Consider the following 23,474-nt stretch of genomic DNA (forward strand, 5'->3'; position numbering starts at 1 on the left):
GCTCCTTTCAAGGCCCAGTAGCTGAAAAATAACAGAAATAATTAAGAGCTTTTCTATCCACTGTGTGCAGATAGTTATCGATACAGGAATAAAGAGCGGAGACAAACAACTATTCGTGAAAGAGTGAACCATTTTTACATGAGAAGCAGGCCTCTTGGACTCTCAGCTCCATTTCTCTGCTGAATATTTGATGCCAGTGCATGTGAATTATGGATGGTGCTTATAGAAAATAATACAGTGTGCAACAAGAGCACAGGTGTACAGCTGCAAAGAGCATGAGTGGAGTTTTTGCAGCACTGCAGAGGTCTGAGCACAACAAGAAGAAATTATCAGCTACAAGCTGCTGCTACATGGGTGCAAAAAGGGCCCAGCGAGCTGACAATCTGAGGTCAGAGCCTTTCCATGAGCTCCCCGGGAAATGTATCTGCACCTGGAAGCATGCTGGGCGTCTTTAAAAACTACTGTGGCCTTTATACTTTTAAATCGATGTCATGGCAGTGTCCTTTTTTTTAATATATATATAAATAAGCATTGAGCTACCTTCAGTGAGCGTGAGAGAAAAAGAGCTGGGGAAAAACCTCCCAGTCGGGCGAAATGAAAAGATCCATGGGAAAACATACCAGACCGGAGTGAAAAGAGGGCGATAACTCAACTGACACGTACAAATTGAGGGCAAACTGTTGCAAATTGCAGGTTCTCGCAGGTGATTTGGATTTTCTTTGGACAACAACCTGGACACGAGGAAACAGCTGATCCTTTCCGTTTCCTGCACCTTCCTGCCCTGAATGAGTTTAACCGATCCAAAAACACGGAGGTCAAATTAGTCATAAATCGATTAAATCAAAGTTTTACACAAGACAGAAATTGTAGCTCATTTCTAAATTAATTGATAAGTAATAAACTGACTCGAAACCCTTGTAAATTACTTCTAAAGTGGAAAAAAAAGCCAAATACGAGGGGATGTGAAAAGAAAAGATGGCAGTCTGAGGAGATCCTTTCATCTGAGAAAGGCCAAGGTGAAGTCTGAGAGGATGTGGAGCCACAAGTTAAGGAAAAATTAGCTTGATTCATCCCAAATATGAGTGAAAGACGTGAAGATTATGGATATGATGACCTGCTGGAACTGAACATACAGAAAAACAAAAAGGAAAAACATGAAGGAAAGAGGTGAAACAGCAAATGCAACGAGCAGCTGGACAATTTTCTCTTAAGTCTTTGACATGCGAAAGAAAAACAAATGTTTTTTTGGGTCATTTTCTGTATGAAGAAGAAAATAAAAACAGAAGAACGAGGCAAAAACTAACATTTTAAACATAAAGAATCTTTGCAAATCTGATAAATTCATCATCATCTACAGTTGAAGCTTGTGGTCCTGAATCCAGGACGGAAACCTCTGGATTGAGATTTGGATGTTAAAAAAGAAGCTGGCGTGTCTGCAAACTCGCTCTGAGATCGATTTAGAGTCTCTTTTGGAAGTCGAGACGTCTCTGAGTCAACATTAACCTGGGTTCAGAGGTCGCGGCTCTCAGCCTGACCTCAGCCTGCTTCAGCTCGGCACCTCCGAAGCTTTATCCACGAACGCTTTGGCAGACGCTAACCAGCTTTCTCACACTCATTTTTCTTTTCATATCATAACTATCAGATCTAGATATGTGAGTTTGCACCGTTTGTCCAGATCCTAACACGTACTTTTCATACACAAACACAACCAAAGAAAGATTTTACAAAAACTACGGCTGGACACCAAACAGACTGATATTCAAAATGCTACGTTTCTTTTTTTTTTTTTTTTTAAAGTGTTTCTTTCTATTGTGATAGCACTTTAACTAAAATCCAACATGGTCACTTGAACAGGAATAGAAATGTGTACATACTGCTCTCATAGCAACGCCGCTCTTCTCATTCAGACACCGATTTGATCTGAAATACTCAGTTTTCTTTTCATCCTGAACAGTTAATGGAGGCCTGTACAGAGAGAAAAAATCACACACACACAAACTCACTGGACAAAAAGTGAAGAGTCGTTTGAAACCACTGTAAAGAGAGCGGTGATAAAAACATCTGTCTGGAACACACACACACGCACGGCAATTCTGGAAAAAAGTTGATTTTTTTTTTCTTTTTCTTTTTGCAAGTGGGAGAGTGGAATCATCCTTTTCCGTCGAGTCTTTTTCACCATTTTGTGTCAGCGCTGCGGCACAAAATGGAGCTCCAAGAAAACAGCTCTGTCACTGTGATTTTTGATCCTTTTTTAGTGTTCCAGAGTGCTTTCTTTGCCTTCTTTGCAGCTGCTCATGTGTCAAAAAAGTGGGGAGTTGGGGGGGGGGGTGCAAGCGTAGTCCCCTCTTGTCTCTAAAAGAGGGACTTGCTACTTAAGAGACCGTCTTCTTCCCACCTAGATCGCTCTCCTTCCTGTCCAGCCGCATGTACGGCTCAAAGGCCGAGGAACCGCAGCCGTAGGTGGATGTCAGTTCGTGATGAGCGCCCCCCAGCAGCGGCATGGAGAAGCAGAGGGAGTGCGGCGGCGGGACACCCAGCCGTGGTGATGGCGGGGTGCCGCCCAGCGAGGGCAACGAGAGCCCGAATGTCCCACCTGGCAGGGAGCTGGGAGGAGTGCTGCTGCTGATCCCGGGGGATGTGGAGGAGCCTCCGCCCGGGCTGCTCAGCAGGGAGCCATTTACTGGATGAGCTGGAGGCCCCAGAAGGGAGTTAGGTGGCGGAGCAGGGCCTGACAGGAGCCGGCCCTGCTCCAGGAGGCGCAGGATGTTGCAGGTGGCCAAAGACTCGGACGTTGAGGAGGAGCGCTTGTCTGAATCCTTTGTGGTGTCCTTCTTCTGCTTGGTCCGGCGGTTTTGGAACCACACTTTGACCTGCAGCAACACAACCAGACACATGCTTTGTCAATGGGGGAGTCTGTGAACTGAGAGCTTTGAAAAAGCCTCAACCAGCCTCGAAAAACAAGAGAAATCACAATTTTAATGACAGTAAAACCTGGAAGGGGAGTCAGAGAGAAAAGTTAAATTCAGACTTTGGGTCCAAGCAGATTACGAGCAATGAAGCTGAACTTGAACCCTGGTCATGTTGGGACTCCACGAGTTGAGCTGAGAAAAGCGGGGCCTTTGTTTTTATGCATTTAAACCTAAAATCACTAGTCAAACGTCTCACAAAACAGAAATTCTTTGCATTAAAACACTAATTATCTGAGCACCATTCAAACCACTGTTTGACTTTGTGAGGATTCGAATGATGACACGATGAGATGTGAAGGCTGAATGATTTGCACACCTGTAAAAACACACAGGGATGGATTTCAGAACTGTCCAGAGGTTAAAGATGTGCAACAATAAGTTAATATGATGCAGAAAGTTACTCTCTACGCCGTACACTTCTCTTTTGTAGCTTTGAGGCATCGTTTTCTGCAGCTCACATCAGTATCTTTACCCATTCAAGACCTTAAAATATTCATCCAAGCAGCCACTGGGTGAGAGGAGATGTAGAACCTGGGAAAAGTGAATAGTTTCACACATTTAAAATGTCCTAAAGGCCGTAAGATCAGCTGAGTCTCTTGTTTGAAGGATCCTGATGAGATGTCAAACAATTTTCTTCCATTAAATTGTAAAATAATTTGGTTTCGACTCTGTTTTCCAGATAGTAACCCAGATCTCTAAGGCCCCACGAGTGAGTGCAGCACCTCAGGTGTTTGGTTTCAGAGGAAAGTCAGGCGCTGGAGCCCATGACGTGAGTTTAATGTTTCATGTCGTTTGGTTTTTGCTGCAAAAACAAAGTGTGAAAGAACAAAGAAAGAAAGAAAAACCAACAAGAGGATCAAGAACAAAATCCCAACCTCGACTCTAATGGATCCACAGACTTTGAGGCATGTTTCCACTAAGTGGATGAAGGCTCGGGGTTGTTCCACTGTCAGATCATCAAGAGTACAAAGACTTTTAGGTGCAATCACACCCTCGTTCTGTGCATCTGCTGACTGTTTGTGAGACTTGTTCAAAGTTCATTGCAAGGTTAGTGATGCTTAAATGTGGCTGGGAACAAAATCCAGCTGATAATGGCTGTTGTGGTTATTCATTCCACATTAAATAAAGCATCCGCTTATCATCTTAAAGGTGTAAATCCGGTTAAAAGTGTTCCCCTCGCATGACAGCAACCTGAGGAGAAAAGCTCAGTGAACTCTACCTGTCCTTGTCCTCATCTTTAATTGATGGCGTGCAGCGTAGCTTTTTGAAAGTTGGACAACTTTCGGGGTGTGGGATGCTGCTTCGAGGGCACAGAGCAGCCACTGGACAGAGAGCCACCGCCGAGAGGAACCACGAGCATGAAAAATGCAAACCGTGCACCCAGCTGACGGAGACACGGCGAGCTGCGTGTCACCACACATCCGACGCTTCTCGCAGCGTAGCGGGCGGACATTTTCTACTAGTTTTCCAGTGGCTCTCACACGCAGGTCAAATCTCGCCAGGCATCTCTAACGTACCTTAAACTAAACCATAAACAACACATTTAGTGTCTCCAGACCTTCTGGAGTCACGACTGTGACGTTTTCTCACATTTCCCTTGTGAACGAAACACTTTTCTTCCCCCGTTTGCTCTTAAGCTGGATAAGTTTAGTGGAACCGATCTGAACAAGATTAAAATAACACTGAAATAAAAGGCTGTGCTGCAGGTCATTGTTCTGTTAGTTTTATATATATTTGCTTGTGTTTTTACATTAAAAATCATACCTCAGAAAGTACTGATATCTGTAACCGGCGCCGGCTGCAGCTCAAGAGGAAGAGCAGTCATCCATCTTTAGGAAGGTCAGTGGTTCCAGATCACTTGTCCACTGGTGTGTGAGTGTGTGCGATGGAGGGAAAAAGCACTGCGTGGCCTTTAGCCACATATGAACTAAGACTGTTTTAAGCGTTTTGAGTGGCAGACTAGACTAGAAAAGCGCTATATATGTACTGTCTGTTGTTTTTCCATCGGCCACTCTGTCACTGCAGCTCACAGCTTCAGAGTTAGAAACCCAGTAAGTCGTTTATGGCCACAGAAACCGTGCAGCTGAAGCTCCCCCCTGTGAGCAGGTACCTGCAGAACTGGGGGTTCTCCAGGAGTCACCTCCCACCTCAATCATTTTCCCAAATTTAAAACAAAAGTAATTGTTTGCTGCACTGCACCATAGAGCGAAATAGATGAGGACAAGCACCAGTTCTGGTGGATTAAGCTCCACGAAGGCATAGTTTTCCAAAATGGGAGATACAGAAGCACGAAATCTGCAGTTTGTGTCGTGCACACGGTCCAAATCAAAGACTTCAGCATCTGAGAAGCGAAGCCGGTGCTTAAGTGTCTTGAATCTGGTTTCTACCAACAGGGGCAACTAAAATACTTGAAAGTCGGAGAGAAAAATGACTAATTAGTTGCTAATTCGTGGCCACACACCTCACTAATAAGAGTTAAAACAGCTAAATTAAATCACTTGGTGGGAAGCAGGATGCTTCTGTCTGGAAAACAGAGTTGAAACTCCTTTATTATCATTTTTACCACAGAATTAAATCTTTTCTCCACTGGTTTTCCTCTAGAAAAATGTCAACGTTGTCATCAAGGTTGTCATCAATTTAATGTCATCAGGATCCTTCGAACTCGACTTCCCACGGATGCTGTGCTGTAATTAGTGGTCGGGGTGAGTTAAGCCAAGTTAAAACTACAGGATTTTCGTCATCTTTATCTTGTTGTGTGTTTAAGTTTTAAAGACTCGCCCGACTGATCTTTACGAAGTCATTGATCTCACACTGTGAGACGATGGATGCAGCTCCTGGTTCATCCCTCTGTTTTTCTCAAGTCTGTCATGACGTTTCAAACTGGAAACACTGAAGAAACGTGGAAATAATAACCAGCGTTTTACGCATTCTGCCCTCCATCTTGATTTTTTTGTGTCCTGCATGCTTAGTTTCTAGTTAAAATCATTATTGGAGGCTTCAATACTTTGAATCCCTTCATTTTGAACCAGTTTAACTGCAATGTTTTAACTTTTGATGGAAATAACATGTTTTTTATTCAAAATTTTTATAGTTCTCATGTGTTTTATTTTATTTTTCTGTGTTATTTCTATCTGCATTTTAATTCCTGCTCTTTGTGCTAAGTTTTAGGCTTTTTCTCCCTCTCATACTTTTATTGTAAAGCACTTTGGTCGGCGGTCACGTTGTTTTTAAAGTGCTTTAGAAATAAAACAGCCTGGTGTGGTATTAATGAAGTTGTCATGGATGGTTAAATCACTCTTTTGAATACTGAACACAATCAGAATCTCTTTATTGTCATTGAACGTACAACGAAATTCTGTTTGTAACTCAGAGTCGAGCAGCAACAAAACTGAATGATGACAAAATAGAATAAAACTAATAAATTGAATAAGAATACTAATATAGTACATGGGTGGGTGGTTATTGCGCAATTTGAGACTTAACAGGTTAACAAGTCAAATGTTTTCCCAAAATTATAATTCGAAGAGGTAAATGGGGGGGAAAGCTAATTAGAAATCATGATAAAGAGGCAAAAAGTGTTCCCACAGGACATTTTAACTGTCTCATGGCTCATGATGTTAATCTTAACCTATGTTTAACGCTCAGTATGAACCCCAATTTTTCTCATAAACTTTTCACTACGACCCTAAACCGGATTAAGGGGGAATAGAAAATGGATGAATGGATTTACTCGATGTATTCCCATTAAAATGAGGGTAACAGACCCGTTGCCATGACAGTCACTGTGGCTTTGATCATCTTTTATATCGAATCTGTAGTCAGAAACAGCAGGTGGACGAGCTGTGATGAGCAGCCTGGGCTCCTTCAAACTACTGTAGAGTGTAAACAAAGCCATCTTTCTCGATTGTGCATCTTTTATCTCTTATCTGCAGGAACACCTGCAGAGAGACGAGAAGCTTGTGAGACCATAGTTAGACTGACCGTGCGATGGAAACCAAGCCGGCAGGTGTTAACTGTGGTATCGCCGCTGTGAAGACCGGCTCAGCAAGCAGTTAGAGCCACTGAGATCATAGTTACTGCACGACACAAATAATGGGATCGGGGCAGATCCTACAGCTCAGAAAAGAGTACTGAGAATAGCAAAGTCCCAAAACTGGGGATGGAGATGAGAAAGAAGATGGAAGCGAGCAGAAATAATCTGCCTGGCTTCTTCTCCCTCCTCTCAGTCTGTGTCTCCTGCTTTGTAAGCTCACACACTTCCTCCCTGAGATTTCCGTGTGAATTTAACTCGTGCGCCGACACCTGCCAAAACACATAAAAGGCTTTCAGAGCAGATGAAATGTCTTTCCTATATCCCCGTGCTGTGGGCGTGGCTCTGTCCTCTGGTCACATCGCAGTCCGCCAATCCCTCGCTGGGGAAACAGATGAGGAAAAAAAGCCTGCTGATGTTTTACAGGGATTTTATTAGAGGGGTAGAAATGATGAGTAGAGAAGAAAGCAATACTGCTTTTGGTACATCTACACTATTGGATGTAAATCCTTTCTAATGGGATCCAGGGTTCAGAGCTGGGGCAGAGATTACCAAGGGAGATCTGGATCTGGCGTGACCTGCGTTTGCCCTGGGCTTCACCCTCTGGCCTGGTGGGGCATAGGTGAGAACCGGGTGAGGGCGTTAGCACTGAGCATGGAGGACAGAGTGCGGTGGAACGACTGCACTTTATTCTCCGTGTTAGCACTAGCACCCTTTCTCGTCTTTTAGTGTAGGGAACTACCTCTTCAGACGCCCTTAGAGGCACCGAAGTGGACAGAATTGTCTCAAATCTTCCCCATATTGTTCACAACTTGATCTTTCCTACAAAACCCCTCAATTTTTTAACAAAAACAGCCCACAGATATGTGATTTTATTATTAAAAGGCCAGTAAACAGCGAGATAATGTTGTTTTTTTGGCAAATATTACTGTAATAGGAGTGAATAATGCATTCATTAAGTGCACCACTTTATAAATACTACTATATATAGAAATATAAGCATTTACTTACTGGTATTACACCGTGTGTTTCCACACGATCTATCAAATGAAAGAGCCCTCCATCCCCTCTTGACGAGCTTTAAATGTCAGAAAGAGGCGGGACTTTGCATGACTGGACAAAAGGGCGTGCAACAAAAAACACAAAGCAGGCGTTAGAATGATAATGACGCAGACAAGGGGGTGGAAGTAGATTCAAGGTCATGGGGGACAAGATGAGGCCGGCATGCATGAACACACAGGCCAGTCGGGCAGTGTTCAACCAATCAGCGAATCCTGTGCAGGCGAACAAACTGGGCTAGAGGTTATAAGGTTAAGCCAGATCAAGACCCGGTGTACAACCGAAGTGGCTATCCATGTGTGTGTTCAATAACTCACCTAAGCCCTGCTTTGTTCTGAGACAACACCGCGGCGAGCCAGAGACAAGCAGCGGGAAAACAATGGGATAAGGAACAGGAAAAATTACAGTAGGAGCCCCGCCCCCAACGCTGTGCGGTCAGGCTGCGCCGCGAAGCCAAATGCAGGATTTCATCAGTGACACTTGGTGACTCTTTCACACTTTTCATGACCCCTCCAGCAGCTCGTGGCTCCCATTGTGACCCCGTTCAGACCCCCTGATTCCAGGCATGTGACAGAGACACAATGGAAACACTTTTCCGTGGAGATTGTACCAGGCGCCACTGAACTGGACGTAACAGAGCAGCGGATACGCAGTAATGTAATGAGCTAGTGGCGGCTCAGCTGCGGTGGATGTGATGAACTGGTGATTACCACAACTGAGCAAATAAAACAACAGGACTTTCACCAAAACGCCTCCAAGTTCGATCAAAGATACCAGAACCAGATCATCCAGTTCAACTGGACTCTTCCCCCTTATTTGTCCTCTTTTTAATGAACATTTCACTCATTCAGTGTTTTGTCAGTCTACCTGTTACGATGCTTTTCTATTGATCTGAAGGATGATCTGAAGGACAAAAGGACATGTTTGCATGGTTTTAAAACCTTGTATTGGATCGGATTTCTCTCATTTTTGTCACTGATGAGTTGCACAAACACAGGTGGAAGCTCTGTGTCTCTGTATAGTTTGGGATGCATGAACCAGATTTCCTCTTTCCAGCACCAAAGAATGCATCTAAACAAAGATATCATCCCGTCTCGGACACTTTAAAGTGCTAAATCAGCTCTCTGATAGCCCTGCTCTCCTCACTTTGGCGTCAGCTGCTACAAGCCATTTCCCATAGAGCCATCCCACACTGATGCAAGCAGCCCCTGCAGAACAAAGCTCCTCTTTCCGCCCCCTTTCTGTCCTCATTACCTGACCTCACGCTCTCCAGCGTACAAACATCATCGTCCCCAGAACTGTTACAGTATCATCACCATCATATTTCATCTGACCTCTAAACCTCCGAGCGTGTTCGGTCATAGTTCAGCTGGGGGTTAACCCCGTCTTACAGAATCGTTGGTAGATATGACTGACTAATCCTCCTTAGTGCAAAAGCACTTGGGGCTGTTATGAAGCCCTTCTCTTTCTCTCACCACCCCGCCTTCATCCCTCCTTCCTTCTCCCTTTAAACCCTGCCCAGTGTCATCTGCCCATCCCAAACCTGGCTGAACCCCCTCAGGCCACCACACTCATTTACCAAAAATAGTCTGTAAGAGTTTCTGTGTAATCCTTGGCTTTTCTTTCACCCCCCCCCCCCCCCCCCCCCCCCCCCCCTGCAGTCACTGAAATTTCCCATTACTACTCAAATCTCAGACTTGACTTTGTCGCCACAGCTGGCAGAAGGAAGATGCATTAAAATGCATCGTTTTCTCTTACGGTTTGTCTCTAATTTTGTCTTTTTTCTGCCGTACCTGGACAGAAGGAACGATTATAAGGCATCCCTCTTTTAAGTCTTTTAATGTTTTTGTGGATTTCTTGGCAATAAAAATCCTAAATCTCTACTTTAAAAAATACTTCTGAGCTGATTCATGTCATCAACTCGCCAGTTTCTCATTTTTCACGGGTTTCATTGAGATAAATGTTGACTGAACATCCTGAAAATCCTTTAGATCGCTGACAACTAAACAGTCGTAACTCAATATTTTACCATCAGATTGAGAACAAATTGTTGGTTTTTTTTCTAATGAAACGTCTTTTTCGTCGTTTTCAAGACCTAATAATTATCATTTCTTACAATCAGATCTGCTCTTTACGGTATTAAATATCTGACTAAACTTCAGATATCAGGATATTTATATATATTTTTGAATATGTTAATAGAAAACAGTCACTTTTCTTTGCAGATATCAACAAAAACATTAAAAACTATATATTAAAGTACTATTCAGTTGCTCTAATGCTACATTGTCACAGGCGGAGGAGGTTGTACCATCTGTTTCTTTGTATTAATACACAAACAGGCCACTTTATTAGATGTAAGTCTTTGGAATTTAATGCAATTCAATTCAAAAGCTCTGCAGCAAACGACACTTTTATATGGAAATAAGTTCATTAGCTTAAAGTATTAGTTTTTAAATGTAAAGACTCTTCATTTGGGTGGAAATTATTAACTGTATCATTGTAAAAACATTCACCAAGTTGTAAATTACGCTTACGGTTCCAACAGCGTCGGGCACAAATTTCAACAGCTGAAAATGCGCCATGACTGAGGCTTAAAGAGAACCGCGTTGATAAAAATGATTAAATTCAACTCCAACGGACAAATCTCAGAAAATCCTAATTAAAAAAAACGTATTTGTAGCTGAGCTTTGGTATTTTTCTGATGTCTCCCAAACTGCAACGACCCATTCAATCATCAGAGGAATATTCGGCTTTAATTAGTTTTCCTCGTGGGGGTAAGGACTTTGTGGGGGGTGCAGCCTCCTTTACAGGTGTCATTGTTACGCAACAGTAAACGCCACCAAAGAGCCGACTGTCCGGACACATTTAAGAGTGGAAAACTAAAAGCCCCGGGGTCCATTTTTGCTGATATCTTCAGCAACAGTTGGAAGGTTACACGTTGCTTTAAATGTGAGGAGAATTAAACCATCCTTGGTTTCACTCTCTCACACTCTGCCAGAAGCTGATGAACCAAGTCAATCCAATCTGAGTGAGAGCCATTAAGGGCCAAGCAAACCAAGACTTAATTGCTATTATGTTCGTCTGATTTTCTAATCAACTGATTAGATAATCAGAGCCTCGCAGGTTCGCACCTGCCATCAGTGACTCGGACTAAAGTTCCTGTTTTAAGCTCAGTGCACTGTCACCTCTTCCCAGCGCCACAGCAAATGAATGAAAGCACAAAGACAGCAAGTGTCTGTCTGTCTGTCTGTCTGTCTGGGCTCCCTTCCTATTTCTTTCTGTAATCTGAGTGTTCGGACAACCCTGGCCCTGTGTGGCCGCCTCTCGGCTACATCTGCATGGCCACACGTCACAGCCGGGTCCTCTGTACTCCAGACGAGTGGCCAGACACCGTCTGTCTGGGCCGTCATGGAGAACAATGCACACAACGAGGACATTCACTGTAAGCAGACGCACACGTAAACACAACGAGTCATCGTCAGCCTGCAGAGGAGGACGGGGACGGATGGATGTCGGGGACCCATCAGGGTTTCACTCGCAGTAAATCGCATCAAATAAAGAGTCTCGTTCGCCTTATATGGACCGAAAATGGTTGAAATCTTTCCGTTTTCTCCTGAAACCTGTTGCCTACGTTACACCGACTCCTTAATACTCCTGTTACTATCCACCCATACATCAGTTGTATGTCATTTTATACAAATAGCTTCCTTAAAAGCCGAGTTTTGCAGGGTAATGATGTGCAGCTCGCTTCCTACCAGGATACCTCGCTATTGCAACAAATGCCGCACGCCTGCTCCAGAGCAGGTTATGCTCAAGATGCAAAATCCTCATGTATAAGAGCATCTCCTACTGACTAATCAGTTTTCCTGGAAGTAGCGTCAGAGGTCTTAGGAGATCTCGAGGAGCTCATGCGCAGATCGGGACAAGGACTGTTCAACTGGACGGATTTAGAGAGCGTATAAATCCCAAGGCTTTCCTGACAGGTGTCTGTATGAGAGCTATAAGTTCTCTGAGAAGGAAACTGCTCATCCAAAAGAAGACTGACTAAAACAATAAAACTTCTAAGATTACGAGCTCTCTTGAACGTCTTTCTTTAGTTTCTTACTTGCTCCGCACTGCAGTTGCAGCTAAGGAATGAGGCCAGATTCGGTCTTTTGTTTCAGTCGAATACATCCAAGCAACACGTTAATCTAACGGTGCACACAGCTACAAATACACATCACAGTAGCTGTTGGACTTCTGGTTGGAGTCATAGAGAAATGATGTAAAAGAGTCACTTTGTCCTTTCGAGCCCGACACGCTGTAAGACATTTCATCCATACTGATGGCCACAAATCGCACAGCTATGCACCATGATGGTATATTCTGCAGACGCCCCCTGAGGAGCATGAAAAAGGAGATTTCAGGCATGCGGTAGGCCTTCTTAAAGGGTCTATTTCAGATCAAGCTGTGATGTTTTACTAACACTAACCGAGAGGTTTCTAATGCCTAAACCTAACCTAATGGCTTAGGTCCACCACCCAAATACGTCCCCATCGAAGCCAACGGACCTACAGGTGGAAGAACAGGTGACCTCTAGTGGTTCTGAGAGCAACTGCATGTGAAGAGTAAAAATGGCGTCCATGATGGCACAGTCGCATCCTACCTAAGTGTGTTTACGTGTAACCAAGGCAACCAGTAGTGATGGACGCGTCGTAAAAAGAGCATGTTTGAGTAAAATAGTCAAATGTTGCGGTTGTCTTTAAAAGTGTTGCGTTTTCCTACGCTATCTGAACGCCTCTCTTACCTCTTTATGAGGATTTTGTGGCTTCGAAAAGGAAATATTTGAGAATGACTTGTGATCTGATGTGGAAACGCTCAAATGAGTCGTGTTTTTCCTCCTGCCGCTCGTTGGGGTTGTTTCTAAAGCTACGAACAGAGAGCACAGCAAAGCGTTTCTTCACTTTAACGCTCTCCAGCTTCCAGCTTCCACATGCTGCCAAAACAATTGTTCAAAGTGTGTCTTCCTGTGTCCGTGCCCCAAAAAAAAAAAGAGTTATTTCACATCCAAGAACAGCAATCGATAGATCATGATTGGAACTGCAGAAAGACAATGTCAGACGATCCCAAACAAAAAGCTGTCTGAGTGGGACGGTCAGCCAGCATTCAATAACAGAGCGTCTCTCCTCCATTTCCAACCTAACGACAGCTTTTTCTCAGAAAAGGTTACCGGTCGACCTATAACTCACCTTCTGTGACTGTGTTAATGACGCCTGATTACCAGAAGATATCCTGGACATGTGAGAAAGGCCACCGGACAAAACCAGCTCCAGGTGTACTTATCTGAGGTCGGTCGTGACCTCTGACCTCCCAGAGGCATCCAGCTATAACAACGAGAAGCATCACTGGAAACCTTTAAAGGAACCACTTAACTTTACCCTGAGAAATCATCCATCTTAGTAAAATGTTGACTTTCTTTTCCCCGGTAAACATCGTCCAGGCTGAAACTTGGAGGCAGAAAGACGGTAAACGCTGCAACGTGGTCAGCAGCAGGTGATGATGTCATGTCCAGTAACGATCCAATCAGAACCTCCCATCAGTTTCTAACAAACATTTATGTCTTTTAACGCCCATTAACTGTAATAAATGCCATTTATGCAGCTAAATGTAAATCATTTTCCACATAAAGACCTCCGGCGGCGTCCTCCCTGCATCAGAAAACTCAAATAACAACGGCCGGTTAACCTGATAGATAAGGTGTCGGGGTCATGAATACGATCCCTCGTCTGGGGAGAATCTGTCTGACTGTTCACTTCTTAAAAGTACAAGAATAATAGGATAAGCATCTGCCAAATGCATAAAGGTATAAGTTGCTCAGCACATGTCAAAATTGCCAACAAACGTCTCGTAACAACAGCTTTGACCCTGTTTTTCGACCACGACACGGAGCTCCAGAGGTGGTTCTAACCCTGGTTATATATCATCTCTTGGCACCATGCATAATTAAACGAGTTCTCAAACCAACAAACCAGCTAAGGTTGGAGGGACTGAGGTGGAAAAAGTCAGTGAACTTTCATCCAGGAGGCCCAGACTGGACTTCAGCGTGAGACTCCTTCCAGGTATTTTCAACAGGGGGCACTGGAGTAACCATCTTTATTTAATTCAGTTTTTCTCTATTTCTGTTCTCAACCACTTCCTTCTTAGCTTTATGCACTGAAACGACTTGGTTATGGTTAGAAAAAGATGGCGGTTTGGTGTTAAATACAGACCTGAATGTTCCCCACAAAGCATCGGTGACGAGGAGGGAGGGACATCGAGCTCTTTATGGCTGCCAAACACTGGGATTAAACATTTTGGCTGGTTTTAGAGATGTGGAACAGCAACATTTACAGTTTAAAGTGATTGGACTGGAAACAATGACTGTAAGCAGGGAGTCAAAAGAAGTGTGACGCTGTTCTTGGATGTCTTATTATACACTGTTTGAACTCTGTTTGTGTATATTATTATAAAAAAAAGAGGAAAAAATCTCCAAACTCCTGCAAATGTTGTCATTTCTTATGGGAAAGTATATGTTTAAACTATGACTATAAGTTTATGTGCATCCACCTGACATAAAATCGCCTTCAATGCTGTACAAATATAGAACTAAATTCAAGTAAATTATCCTGAAAATGGTTCTTCATGCTGACGTGACGCTGTTTTAAAAGTGAGGGAAGTTTGAAAATGAGCTCTGGGTTGGAAAGCTCTCTGCAGGAGCTCAACTCTGATCCATGCCCCCCCCCCCCCCCCCCCCCCCCCCCCCCCCCCACCCCCCCACCCCCAGACACACACTGTTAGCATGAAACCAGCTCAAACACAAAAACTATCCGACACACGAAGTTCTGATCCACCAGGCCCAGAACAAGTTAAAGACAAAGCTGAAGTCTCAGGTTTAAAAGGTGAATAAGAAATGTTCCATTTGCCACCAAACAAAATGGTTTTATATCTAAATACCTCATTTATCACAGAGTACAGAACTATACTCTCAGTGTACATCCCTGACAGAATGTGGCAGCAAAGAGGCCTTTATGTGAACATATAACTCCAGATAAAAGCTGCATATGTGACATTTAAAACACGTCGACTCTCACTAAGCTGCATCTTCAGCATCTGTCTGCTTAAAGGCACAAATGTGTAAAATCAAAATCCCTTCTTAGAACAACGGTCGCAAAAAAAGGAACCTGAACTCAATCATATGCCCACATCTGTGTGTTTTTCAGCCGGCTTTACATTACAGATTAAACATGATTTCATGAGGGAGCGGCCTTTGGTTTGCTGTAGGATTAAAGCCATGGCAACCATTACATCCATAGCATCTCAGTGGACTGGATGCAAACAGCAACAGACTGATCCAGTGGCAGCACAGCTGGTGGACTGAGGGAGGCTGCCCTTAACTGTCCTGACTTCTGTCAGCCAGGTGTCCTGAAATCAGCTCAGACACGACACGCTTTGAAGGATGCGTTCAAGTCGGCTTCTTGCAAAAGATGCTGCCAGAAAAAATCTTCTGTGCATGTCCACAGATGTGAGAAATCGCTGGATTTGTATGGTAAAGTGCACCTAAAGGGGCTGTGAAAAGGCAAGTTAGACAGAGAACAGACCCCAGAAACAATGGCTGCAGCCATAAAGCTCCACATACCTTCACAATGAGAGCTGACACCTCCGCAGACAGCCAGCAGTCCTCTGCGATCATCTGCAGGAAGCTGATCGTCAGGGTTACAAAAACGCAGGCTCCCTCGTGTTTGTGTTTGCGCGTGCACCCCCCTCCCCTCCTGCTGTGTTACCCTGGAGCGGGGAGCCACCTGCCGGGAAGGCAGAGCTCCGAGCCGGTAACAGATTACCCAGTAACGCGTTACAGCCCCCCGGAGGAGGTGTCGGCTTCCTCTGCTGTCACTGCAGCCACCAAAGGTGGAGAAAAACACGTCTCTGGAGGCTCGTTTGGGCCTCGCGAAGCTTCGCATTTTAGAATAAAATGGAGAGCCTTTCAGTCAGTTTTAAAGTTGGAAGTACTTTGAAATATTTTCCATCAGTTTCGTGGAAATCACATATAAAGTTGACAAGAAACTATTCCTACTTCCTTAAAACCGTCCCTCAGAGGCCGGATGAGCAGCCGGAAGTTCAAACTAAAACAAAAAAATAAGAGAAATAAAGAAAGCCCGAAGAGATGAAGGAGGCCTTGGTTTGTTCTTTATTATTTGGAGGACAGAACAGCAAAGATTCAACTTGCGCATTTTGGCCATTTACTGAATAATTTATTGATAAAAGCACCGAATTGATTTTTCTCCACACAAGCAACGCTCCCTCGGCCTCAAGAATCTTCTTAAATTTACCCTCACTGCACAGTCTAAGTGTTCATTTGTTGGGCTTATTTGAGAGAAGCTTTACACCGCGCACAATTACTGAAGAAAACACCATTTAAAATGTGCAAAGTTTTGAATTTTAGGGTTTTTTGTGAGATATTGTTCAGTCAGGACCGAAAAAACAGCATCTAAATAAGTCAGATGACGCACTGTGCGCGTTGTTGCGTGTCGCGTTTCGTCCCGTGACCATCTGTTGAGGAATGAGAGTCTGCCCCGAACTAATAACTGTTAATGCCACAAAAAATACAAATGAAAAGCTTCAAAATGCGCCGAAATTACACGCAAATGCGCCTAAATGTGCACGGTAGGCCTATTCAAAGGCCATGCAATTTGTGCTCTCTCCTTTCAAAAATCCTGTTAATGTAACTGGCTTTTAATCATTTAAACTGGCGTTTAAATGGAGCTAAACGAGCCTGTTGCGCTTTAGAGCCTCAAACTTTGTTTCTTTCACTGAAAAAAGAAAAGTTTCTTTGAAATCTCGGTTTTAAAACTTTAAAATTTAGATATTATGATTTTTATTTTCCTGATAAACGTTAAACGTCAGACTCTTTGCTGCATATCAGACATAAAATACGTACTAAAGCTTATAAAAAAAGCTCTGAAAGACAAACTACGGCAGTTATATTTTCAGTTTCATAAAATGTTTCATAGACTTTTTATTTTCATTTAAGTTAACACAATAGTCCAAGTTCAAAGGCGATAGATAGATAGATAGATAGATAGATAGATAGATAGATAGATAGATAGATAGATAGATAGATAGATAGATAGATAGATAGATAGATAGATAGATAGATAGATAGATAGATAGATAGATAGATAGATAGATAGATAGATAGATAGATAGATAGATAGATAGATAGATAGATAGATAGATAGAGTTATGGAAATGTAAGTCCGTCTGTAATGAGGTGAAAACACCATCAGACAGCAGCTCAGCTCTCCTTAAGGGGAGGGAATCTCTGGTTGAACAAACTCAGCCTTGAATGGCGCATTTGCTTAAAAACGCGCCACAAAGCGAGCGAAGAGCAACTAAAAGCCTTTCGATCACTTTTAAAAGCTACGTGGCATTAATAAACTGCAGCGTAAGAGGTTTGGTGTTTTACATCTTTGTGGGAGACACTTTTCTGATTGAGACTCTTCGCACTTGAAGGCCACAGAAGACACTTTTCAGAGCTCCGTGAAGCCATCCGGAGCGGCCCCGCGCCGCCTCCTCCTCCTCCGGAGCTGCAGCAGGAAGCTGAGGCCTTCCCACTGACACCCCCAGAGTCAGCACTAATGAGGGGCACAGTGGATGCTCTGTGCTCCAGAACCCCCCCACCCCCCCACACACACTCACACAGAGGAGAAAACCTCCATCCCTGCACCACCTTCGCCTTTAAGAGCGTTTTTTGTGTGATTGGATGTGACATTTGTTTCACCTCTTGGAGGTGAGGTGTGTTTGTAGGTTTTTTTTTTTTGTTAGTTAGTTTGTTTTAAACACGACTAATGGTGCAGCGCGTGAGAGGCCTGGACACGAGCCTCCTGCTTTCGTTATACACACACAAGATTCAATAGTGCAATTTTACAGCCTTTTCCGCTTTTAACCTCAGAATATTTCACTTTGCGCCTGGTTTCATCACAGACTCCTGTTTCTTTTCATCCTGCAGACATATTCCCATCATATTCATGTTGTAACTCGGGCTCCTACTTGTGGAATATTTATTCAACGGAAGGTTTGAGTATGCAGACCTGTAGAAATGAGCATTTTCTCACCGCAGCTCGTGTCCACTTTCAGGTTTTAAGTTGAAAACAGAAATAAAAAAAACAGCAGCTGTGACTATAAACAATAAAACGGCCTTCGAAATTAATCTCACATCTAATAAACACCGTAAAAAGCTGCATTATGTATATGTCGTATTTTTATGACGTCATATATACGGAACATGATGGTTCGCCGTTTATCTAAGACTGCTCGGGGGTGGGGGGGCTATTATATTCATTATTCAACTATTACATTCATGTCTTCATACTTTAATAAACACAGGGGGTCGGGTTCGTGGAGGATTTGAATAAAGGAGCGTCGTGAATAGTCTTTTGTCCCTCTTTACATTATTAGTGGGGGGAAAAAATCGACGTTTTATTCACCGGATGATCAGTTTTATGTCACCTTTGTGTTAAATTCACGCACAGCCGAATGAAGCGCGTCTGTAGAGCACGTGTTCAAATGTCTGAGACGGTTTTCGTGTGGAAAATGTCTAATTCAGACACAGCAGTTACGTCATCACCGTGCTCCCTCTGTGCTGCTGTTAGCCTTTTTTTAGCTATTTAAATCAAACGCACTTTTCCTGAAATTTATCAACTTTCTAAGTATTTCTGTCTTGAATTTTGGCGACTCCGAGAAGCCATCTGAGACAGTGGGCGGGGCCTCACGCCCTCCTATTGGCTGAGGAGCCAATTAGAGGCCGCACGCACACCTGAGGCCGTGCAAGTGCATATTTCTTCCCATTTAAAACCACCTGTGTTAACAAAGCCTCTTATCTTTGTGTGTCGGCCTTTGTTTCGCTCTCACCTGCGTTTCTGACAGATTCAGCTGCCTGGCGAGCTCGGTGCGCTCGCGCCCCACTACGTACTGGCACCGCTGGAACTCGAGCTCGAGCCTGTACAGCTGCTCGGCCGTGAAGGAGGTCCGCGTGCGCTTGGGCCGGTCCAAGTCGAGGCCTTTAGGCAGGACGATCTCCCGGATGGTGCCTTTGGCGTCTGTCCAGACATAAAAAGGAGAAAAAACGCGTAAATATCAGCGTTTCCTGACACGAGGGTGTTATTATTATAATATTATTATTATTACACCGCTACGGATAGAAGTAAAATGCACCCAAAATCTAAAATGAGCAACTTTTCAGCAGGTTGGGGCTACACAAACACTCCTCCGGTGACAGGCCAATAAGATGCCAAACTGATGTAATATTCATGAGCAGCGCGCGGGCTTTTGGCTTCAGGGACAAAAACAAATAGATGGATGAGCAACTGCGCGAGTTATCTTCAAACAGAAAGGAGAAAAAGTCTCAATCATTATTAATATGTCGACAGTTACACACAGAAATGTTGTAACTAAGAGCGAAGGACCCCCCCCCCCAACCCATTGCCCTGTTTTTAACCCATTTCCCAACACTGGGGTCGTTTCTGAGGATTAGGATGAGTAGCATCAGTTGAATTTAGGCTCATCGCCTCCGTTTTGTTACTCGGCGTCACTGTTGCCACAGAACAAGTCGGGTTTGAGTGTCTGAGAGCAAAAACGTCCTGATGCGTGACACTAAAGCTCAAATAAAAGTGAGTGAACTGAGGCATCGGGGAGCTTCACTCTCGTGGCAACTTGCTCCACTCAGATTTTTTAAAAAAAAGGATCATGTTGTTGGCCATTTCCATCGTTTTCAAGCCTGATTCACTGTGAGCACCGACTGTAAAAACTGGCCTGTGACGTGTTCCCTAAAGAGTGGAGCAGCGCGTGCGTCATTATCTGTGGAGCAAACCACCACGAAGCGTCTTCTTTCTGTCTTTAGAACGTTTTTTATCTTATTTTTTTTTACAATCACCGTGAAACCAATTTAATTTAATATTTTTGTATTTGCTTTTTAGCTTTTAAACTGGTCTGAGTAAAATTAGCCAATCAGGCGAATATTTAGGATAACAAAGATGATCAAATTAATCTATTGAACGAGGGAAAACAGCTGAAATATCCTGATTTAAATTACATTCTGTCCCGGATCCAGAAGTCCTGATAAAACCGCCAAAAAAAGAAGAACAAAACAAATCACGATGCGATATTTTTAGTTTCCATTCGGTCTCCGGGTTCGTGGAGGCGCTGTAGCCGGGGATATTTGTTCGTTATTTATCACGTTGAGTGGACGCGCAGGTCCTACAAGACCTCCTCTTTATCCAGGTTTTTGAGCTCATGAAATATGCAATCCGAATAAAATATGAAGAGTCCTGAATTAAAGATGAAACTAAACCGATTCTGAACCGAGCGCCTATTGCGTTTCTGTAGGAGGCTCGCGTGGGCCTGCAGGAAGTGAATAAAGTTTACATTTATTTATTTATTTATTTATCTTATACGGTCGCTTACGTCTCCGAATGGAGCGTAATGGTGAAATAAAGGGGGAAACGTCATCATTTTTTAATTAAAAGCGTTAAATGCAGCTCACACACACACACACACACACACATTCGTGTTTTATCAGCCCTCAGGCCTCAGCGACGTGACGCGTTCTCCATTTTTACGCTCGCGCAGCGGCTCTGCGCATTGTGCACAACTCAAAGCTCCCCAAAAGAGCACAAACATGCACCGCGAAGCTTGCGAATATTTCCTTTCCGGCCTCAGAGCCAAATAACATCACGAAGTGAGCTGACGTCCGCGAGCAGAGGAGGAAAGCAGCGGCTGCAGGCCGACCTGCTGACCTCTCCATGACCCCGGTCGCTTTGCAAAAAAAAAAAAGGAAAAACCAGAGCACTCAGACCCAGATTTAAAAAAAACAAAAACAAATCCCAATACAGCAGCTGCTCGCTACGAACTGGGTGTTAATGTCCAACAAAAGCAGGCCGTCCTGCAGGCTTCCTGCGCCCCACGAACACACCACGGAGCTGCGGCCACGCGGCGCTCTAACGACCGCAGGTTGGACCTCATCTCCTCTGAAAGGATGTACTTTCAGTTTCAGGCGTCTGAGGTCCAGAAATAATCAGGATAACCAGCGGGATAAATTACACGCCAACCTGGCACGTGGGCACCGAACCTCGAGCATAATCAACATAAAAGAAATATCAAAACAGACAATAATAAACATCTAAAAGGAGGAATTCTTATTTCTTTCTCTGCTGGAGCTGATCGGAGCTGAACTTCCCCCTCAGCTGAATATAATTCCTTCTTCTGTCATTTCCCTCCACGTCGTTTTTTTTAAAAAAAAAACCTCGTTGTGAGCTTATCTTGATATAAATGTGCTGCTTGTGCACGCCAGCGCGCGAGCCGAGACCGAGCAGCCATTACGTCTCCAGCATCAGCCCGCAGCCCAAAGCTCGGGCCGACATATTGGCTGTGTCCATATCTGAGCGATGCTCCTGTGCAAAGCCTGCCGCAGCCGCACAGCAGCAGCCGCAGCCTCGTTTTATCTGCTCTTTAAAGGCGATTCTGACCCCAGAGGAGCTCTGAAGCCTCCATAAACAAACCTCCAAAACAATCCAGCAGCTGCACGCACGAAATGTCACAAATATTTCAGAAATATTGCAGAAATTCTCATTTTCTTGTGCGTTTGTGCTGCAATAATTTAAGCTGAAATTAACTGATTAACTGATCTTTTTGGCTCCTTCATATTATATTGAATTATATTTTCCTTCCTTATATCTTTGCACATTTTATTTAGTAAAATTCAACCAAAAGCGTCAATTGAATACAAATAAATTTAGACAAAATGTATGTTTAATATGACTGGAAAACAGCCGATAATCCGAAACTGTAATAATAATAATAATAATAGATTTTTTTGGCTTGTTATTTTATTATTTTAATTCAGTTCATGTCATAATATTTAAAAAATCTCTGCTGAGCTCCTGCTGGAGGCTGTGGACTCAAATCTGAATAAAATCATTTGCTTTTAGACACTTTTTTAAAGTCATTGTCAAAAAATACAATCAGTAGTTGACACACACACACACACACACTGTTTTAAAGTAACTGTGGAGGAACAGTTGATGCTTTTAGCTGTTTTATCGTTTAATTCCTCGTTATTTCTCAGTTTGCCTGCAGCACTATGAATTATTTTCTCTGATTTCAAACATCTGCTCACATAAACGATTTTAATACAAACGTTTTTTCATTTATAAAAAAAATAAAGCAAAGAAAAAATCCAAAAAGTTTAAATTTAACAGAAGTCAAACAGTCGTTTTTACTATTGATCAAAGCAATCAATCTGCTATATTTTGTATAAACAAAGGACGATCAGCCAATAATTTACTAAGAGACTTAATTTACAACTGAGGTTCATTTAGATTTAAATATTAAAGATGCTTCTGTTTGGACTATTTGTTTTACTGCTTAAAACCACCAGCTGATGCTTGCTCTGCAGTTTCACTCAACTTCCTCATTTTTCAGTTGATCTTTTTAAAGAAATTAACAGTTTCTCTAATTTGTTTGAACCCTTTTTTTCTGTAAACAGCAACAATGATTATTTTGATTGTTTTGTTTAAATAAAAATGAATGAGTGTCTGTTTCAGTAAAGTTTCTGCAAAGATGCCTGGAATTAACCTAAAATTGTATTAATTATTGGTGATTCTGATAATTGTGGATAAAAATCATGCAGAAATGTTCTTAAACGCACTCCCAGAGAGGGGGTCTGAGACTCCGCTGCTGCCCACTTACCCCTCACTAATATCCTCCGACAGTAGTCGGGGTCCACTCCCAAAAGTTTGTCGTGCCCGTCCTCGCTGGAAGACGTCGGCGTGGACGCGGATGTCCCCGGCGTGTCGATGGAGCTCTGCACCGGGGACCTGCTCCCGATCTCGGCGCGGCACTTGCTCTCCATCCCGTCCGGGCACAGAGGGTTGGGTCCACAGCGGTGGCTCCCATCGCCCATAGTCGTGGCCTGATCGAACATCTACAACTAAGTTACTGTCTCAAAGGGAACCTCTCACTCCTTCTGCTCGCTGCCACTCACTCTTCTCTCTCCACTTTCTTCTCTTTGCAAATGTTCTCCAGAGACGAGGAGAGCATGCCCACCTCTCCCTCAGAAAGAGACAAAGAAAAAAAAAAAAAGAAAAGTAGATCCACTTACAAAGACACTTTGCGGTCCTGCAACGGCACCGGTTTGCGCTTCAGGTGTGGCGGCATGATGCGCGGTCCAGTCCAGAGCAGAAGGCAGGGTGAGCCGGCTGGGGGGTGGGGGAGAAAGCTCGGGCTCTTACTTTAACTATAGCAGCCAGCAGCAGGTGTAGAAGAGCATGGGGAAGCCTGCAAGCTACAAGGGGGCAGCAAGATCTATGGAGGAGCGGGGAGGTGCCACAAACACACTCACA

General features: G+C 43.6%; 1 protein-coding gene across 1 annotated transcript; it reads right to left on the reverse strand.

Annotated features, from left to right (window-relative positions):
- Positions 1-1,429: 1,429 nt before the first annotated feature.
- vax2 (ventral anterior homeobox 2) lies at positions 1,430-23,297 on the reverse strand. Its single transcript, XM_072376328.1, has 3 exons — positions 22,822-23,297; positions 18,988-19,175; positions 1,430-2,870 (listed from the first exon to the last, which is right to left on the reverse strand). The coding sequence occupies exons 1-3, from the start codon at positions 23,054-23,056 to the stop codon at positions 2,373-2,375; spliced, it is 921 nt and encodes a 306-aa protein (XP_072232429.1). The 5' UTR covers positions 23,057-23,297; the 3' UTR covers positions 1,430-2,372.
- Between the last annotated feature and the right edge of the window lie 177 nt (positions 23,298-23,474).

This window comes from Leuresthes tenuis, unplaced genomic scaffold, assembly GCF_036924035.1.
Source record: "Leuresthes tenuis unplaced genomic scaffold, fLeuTen1.0.hap1 SCAF_22, whole genome shotgun sequence".
In the NCBI taxonomy this organism is placed as follows: domain Eukaryota; kingdom Metazoa; phylum Chordata; class Actinopteri; order Atheriniformes; family Atherinopsidae; genus Leuresthes; species Leuresthes tenuis.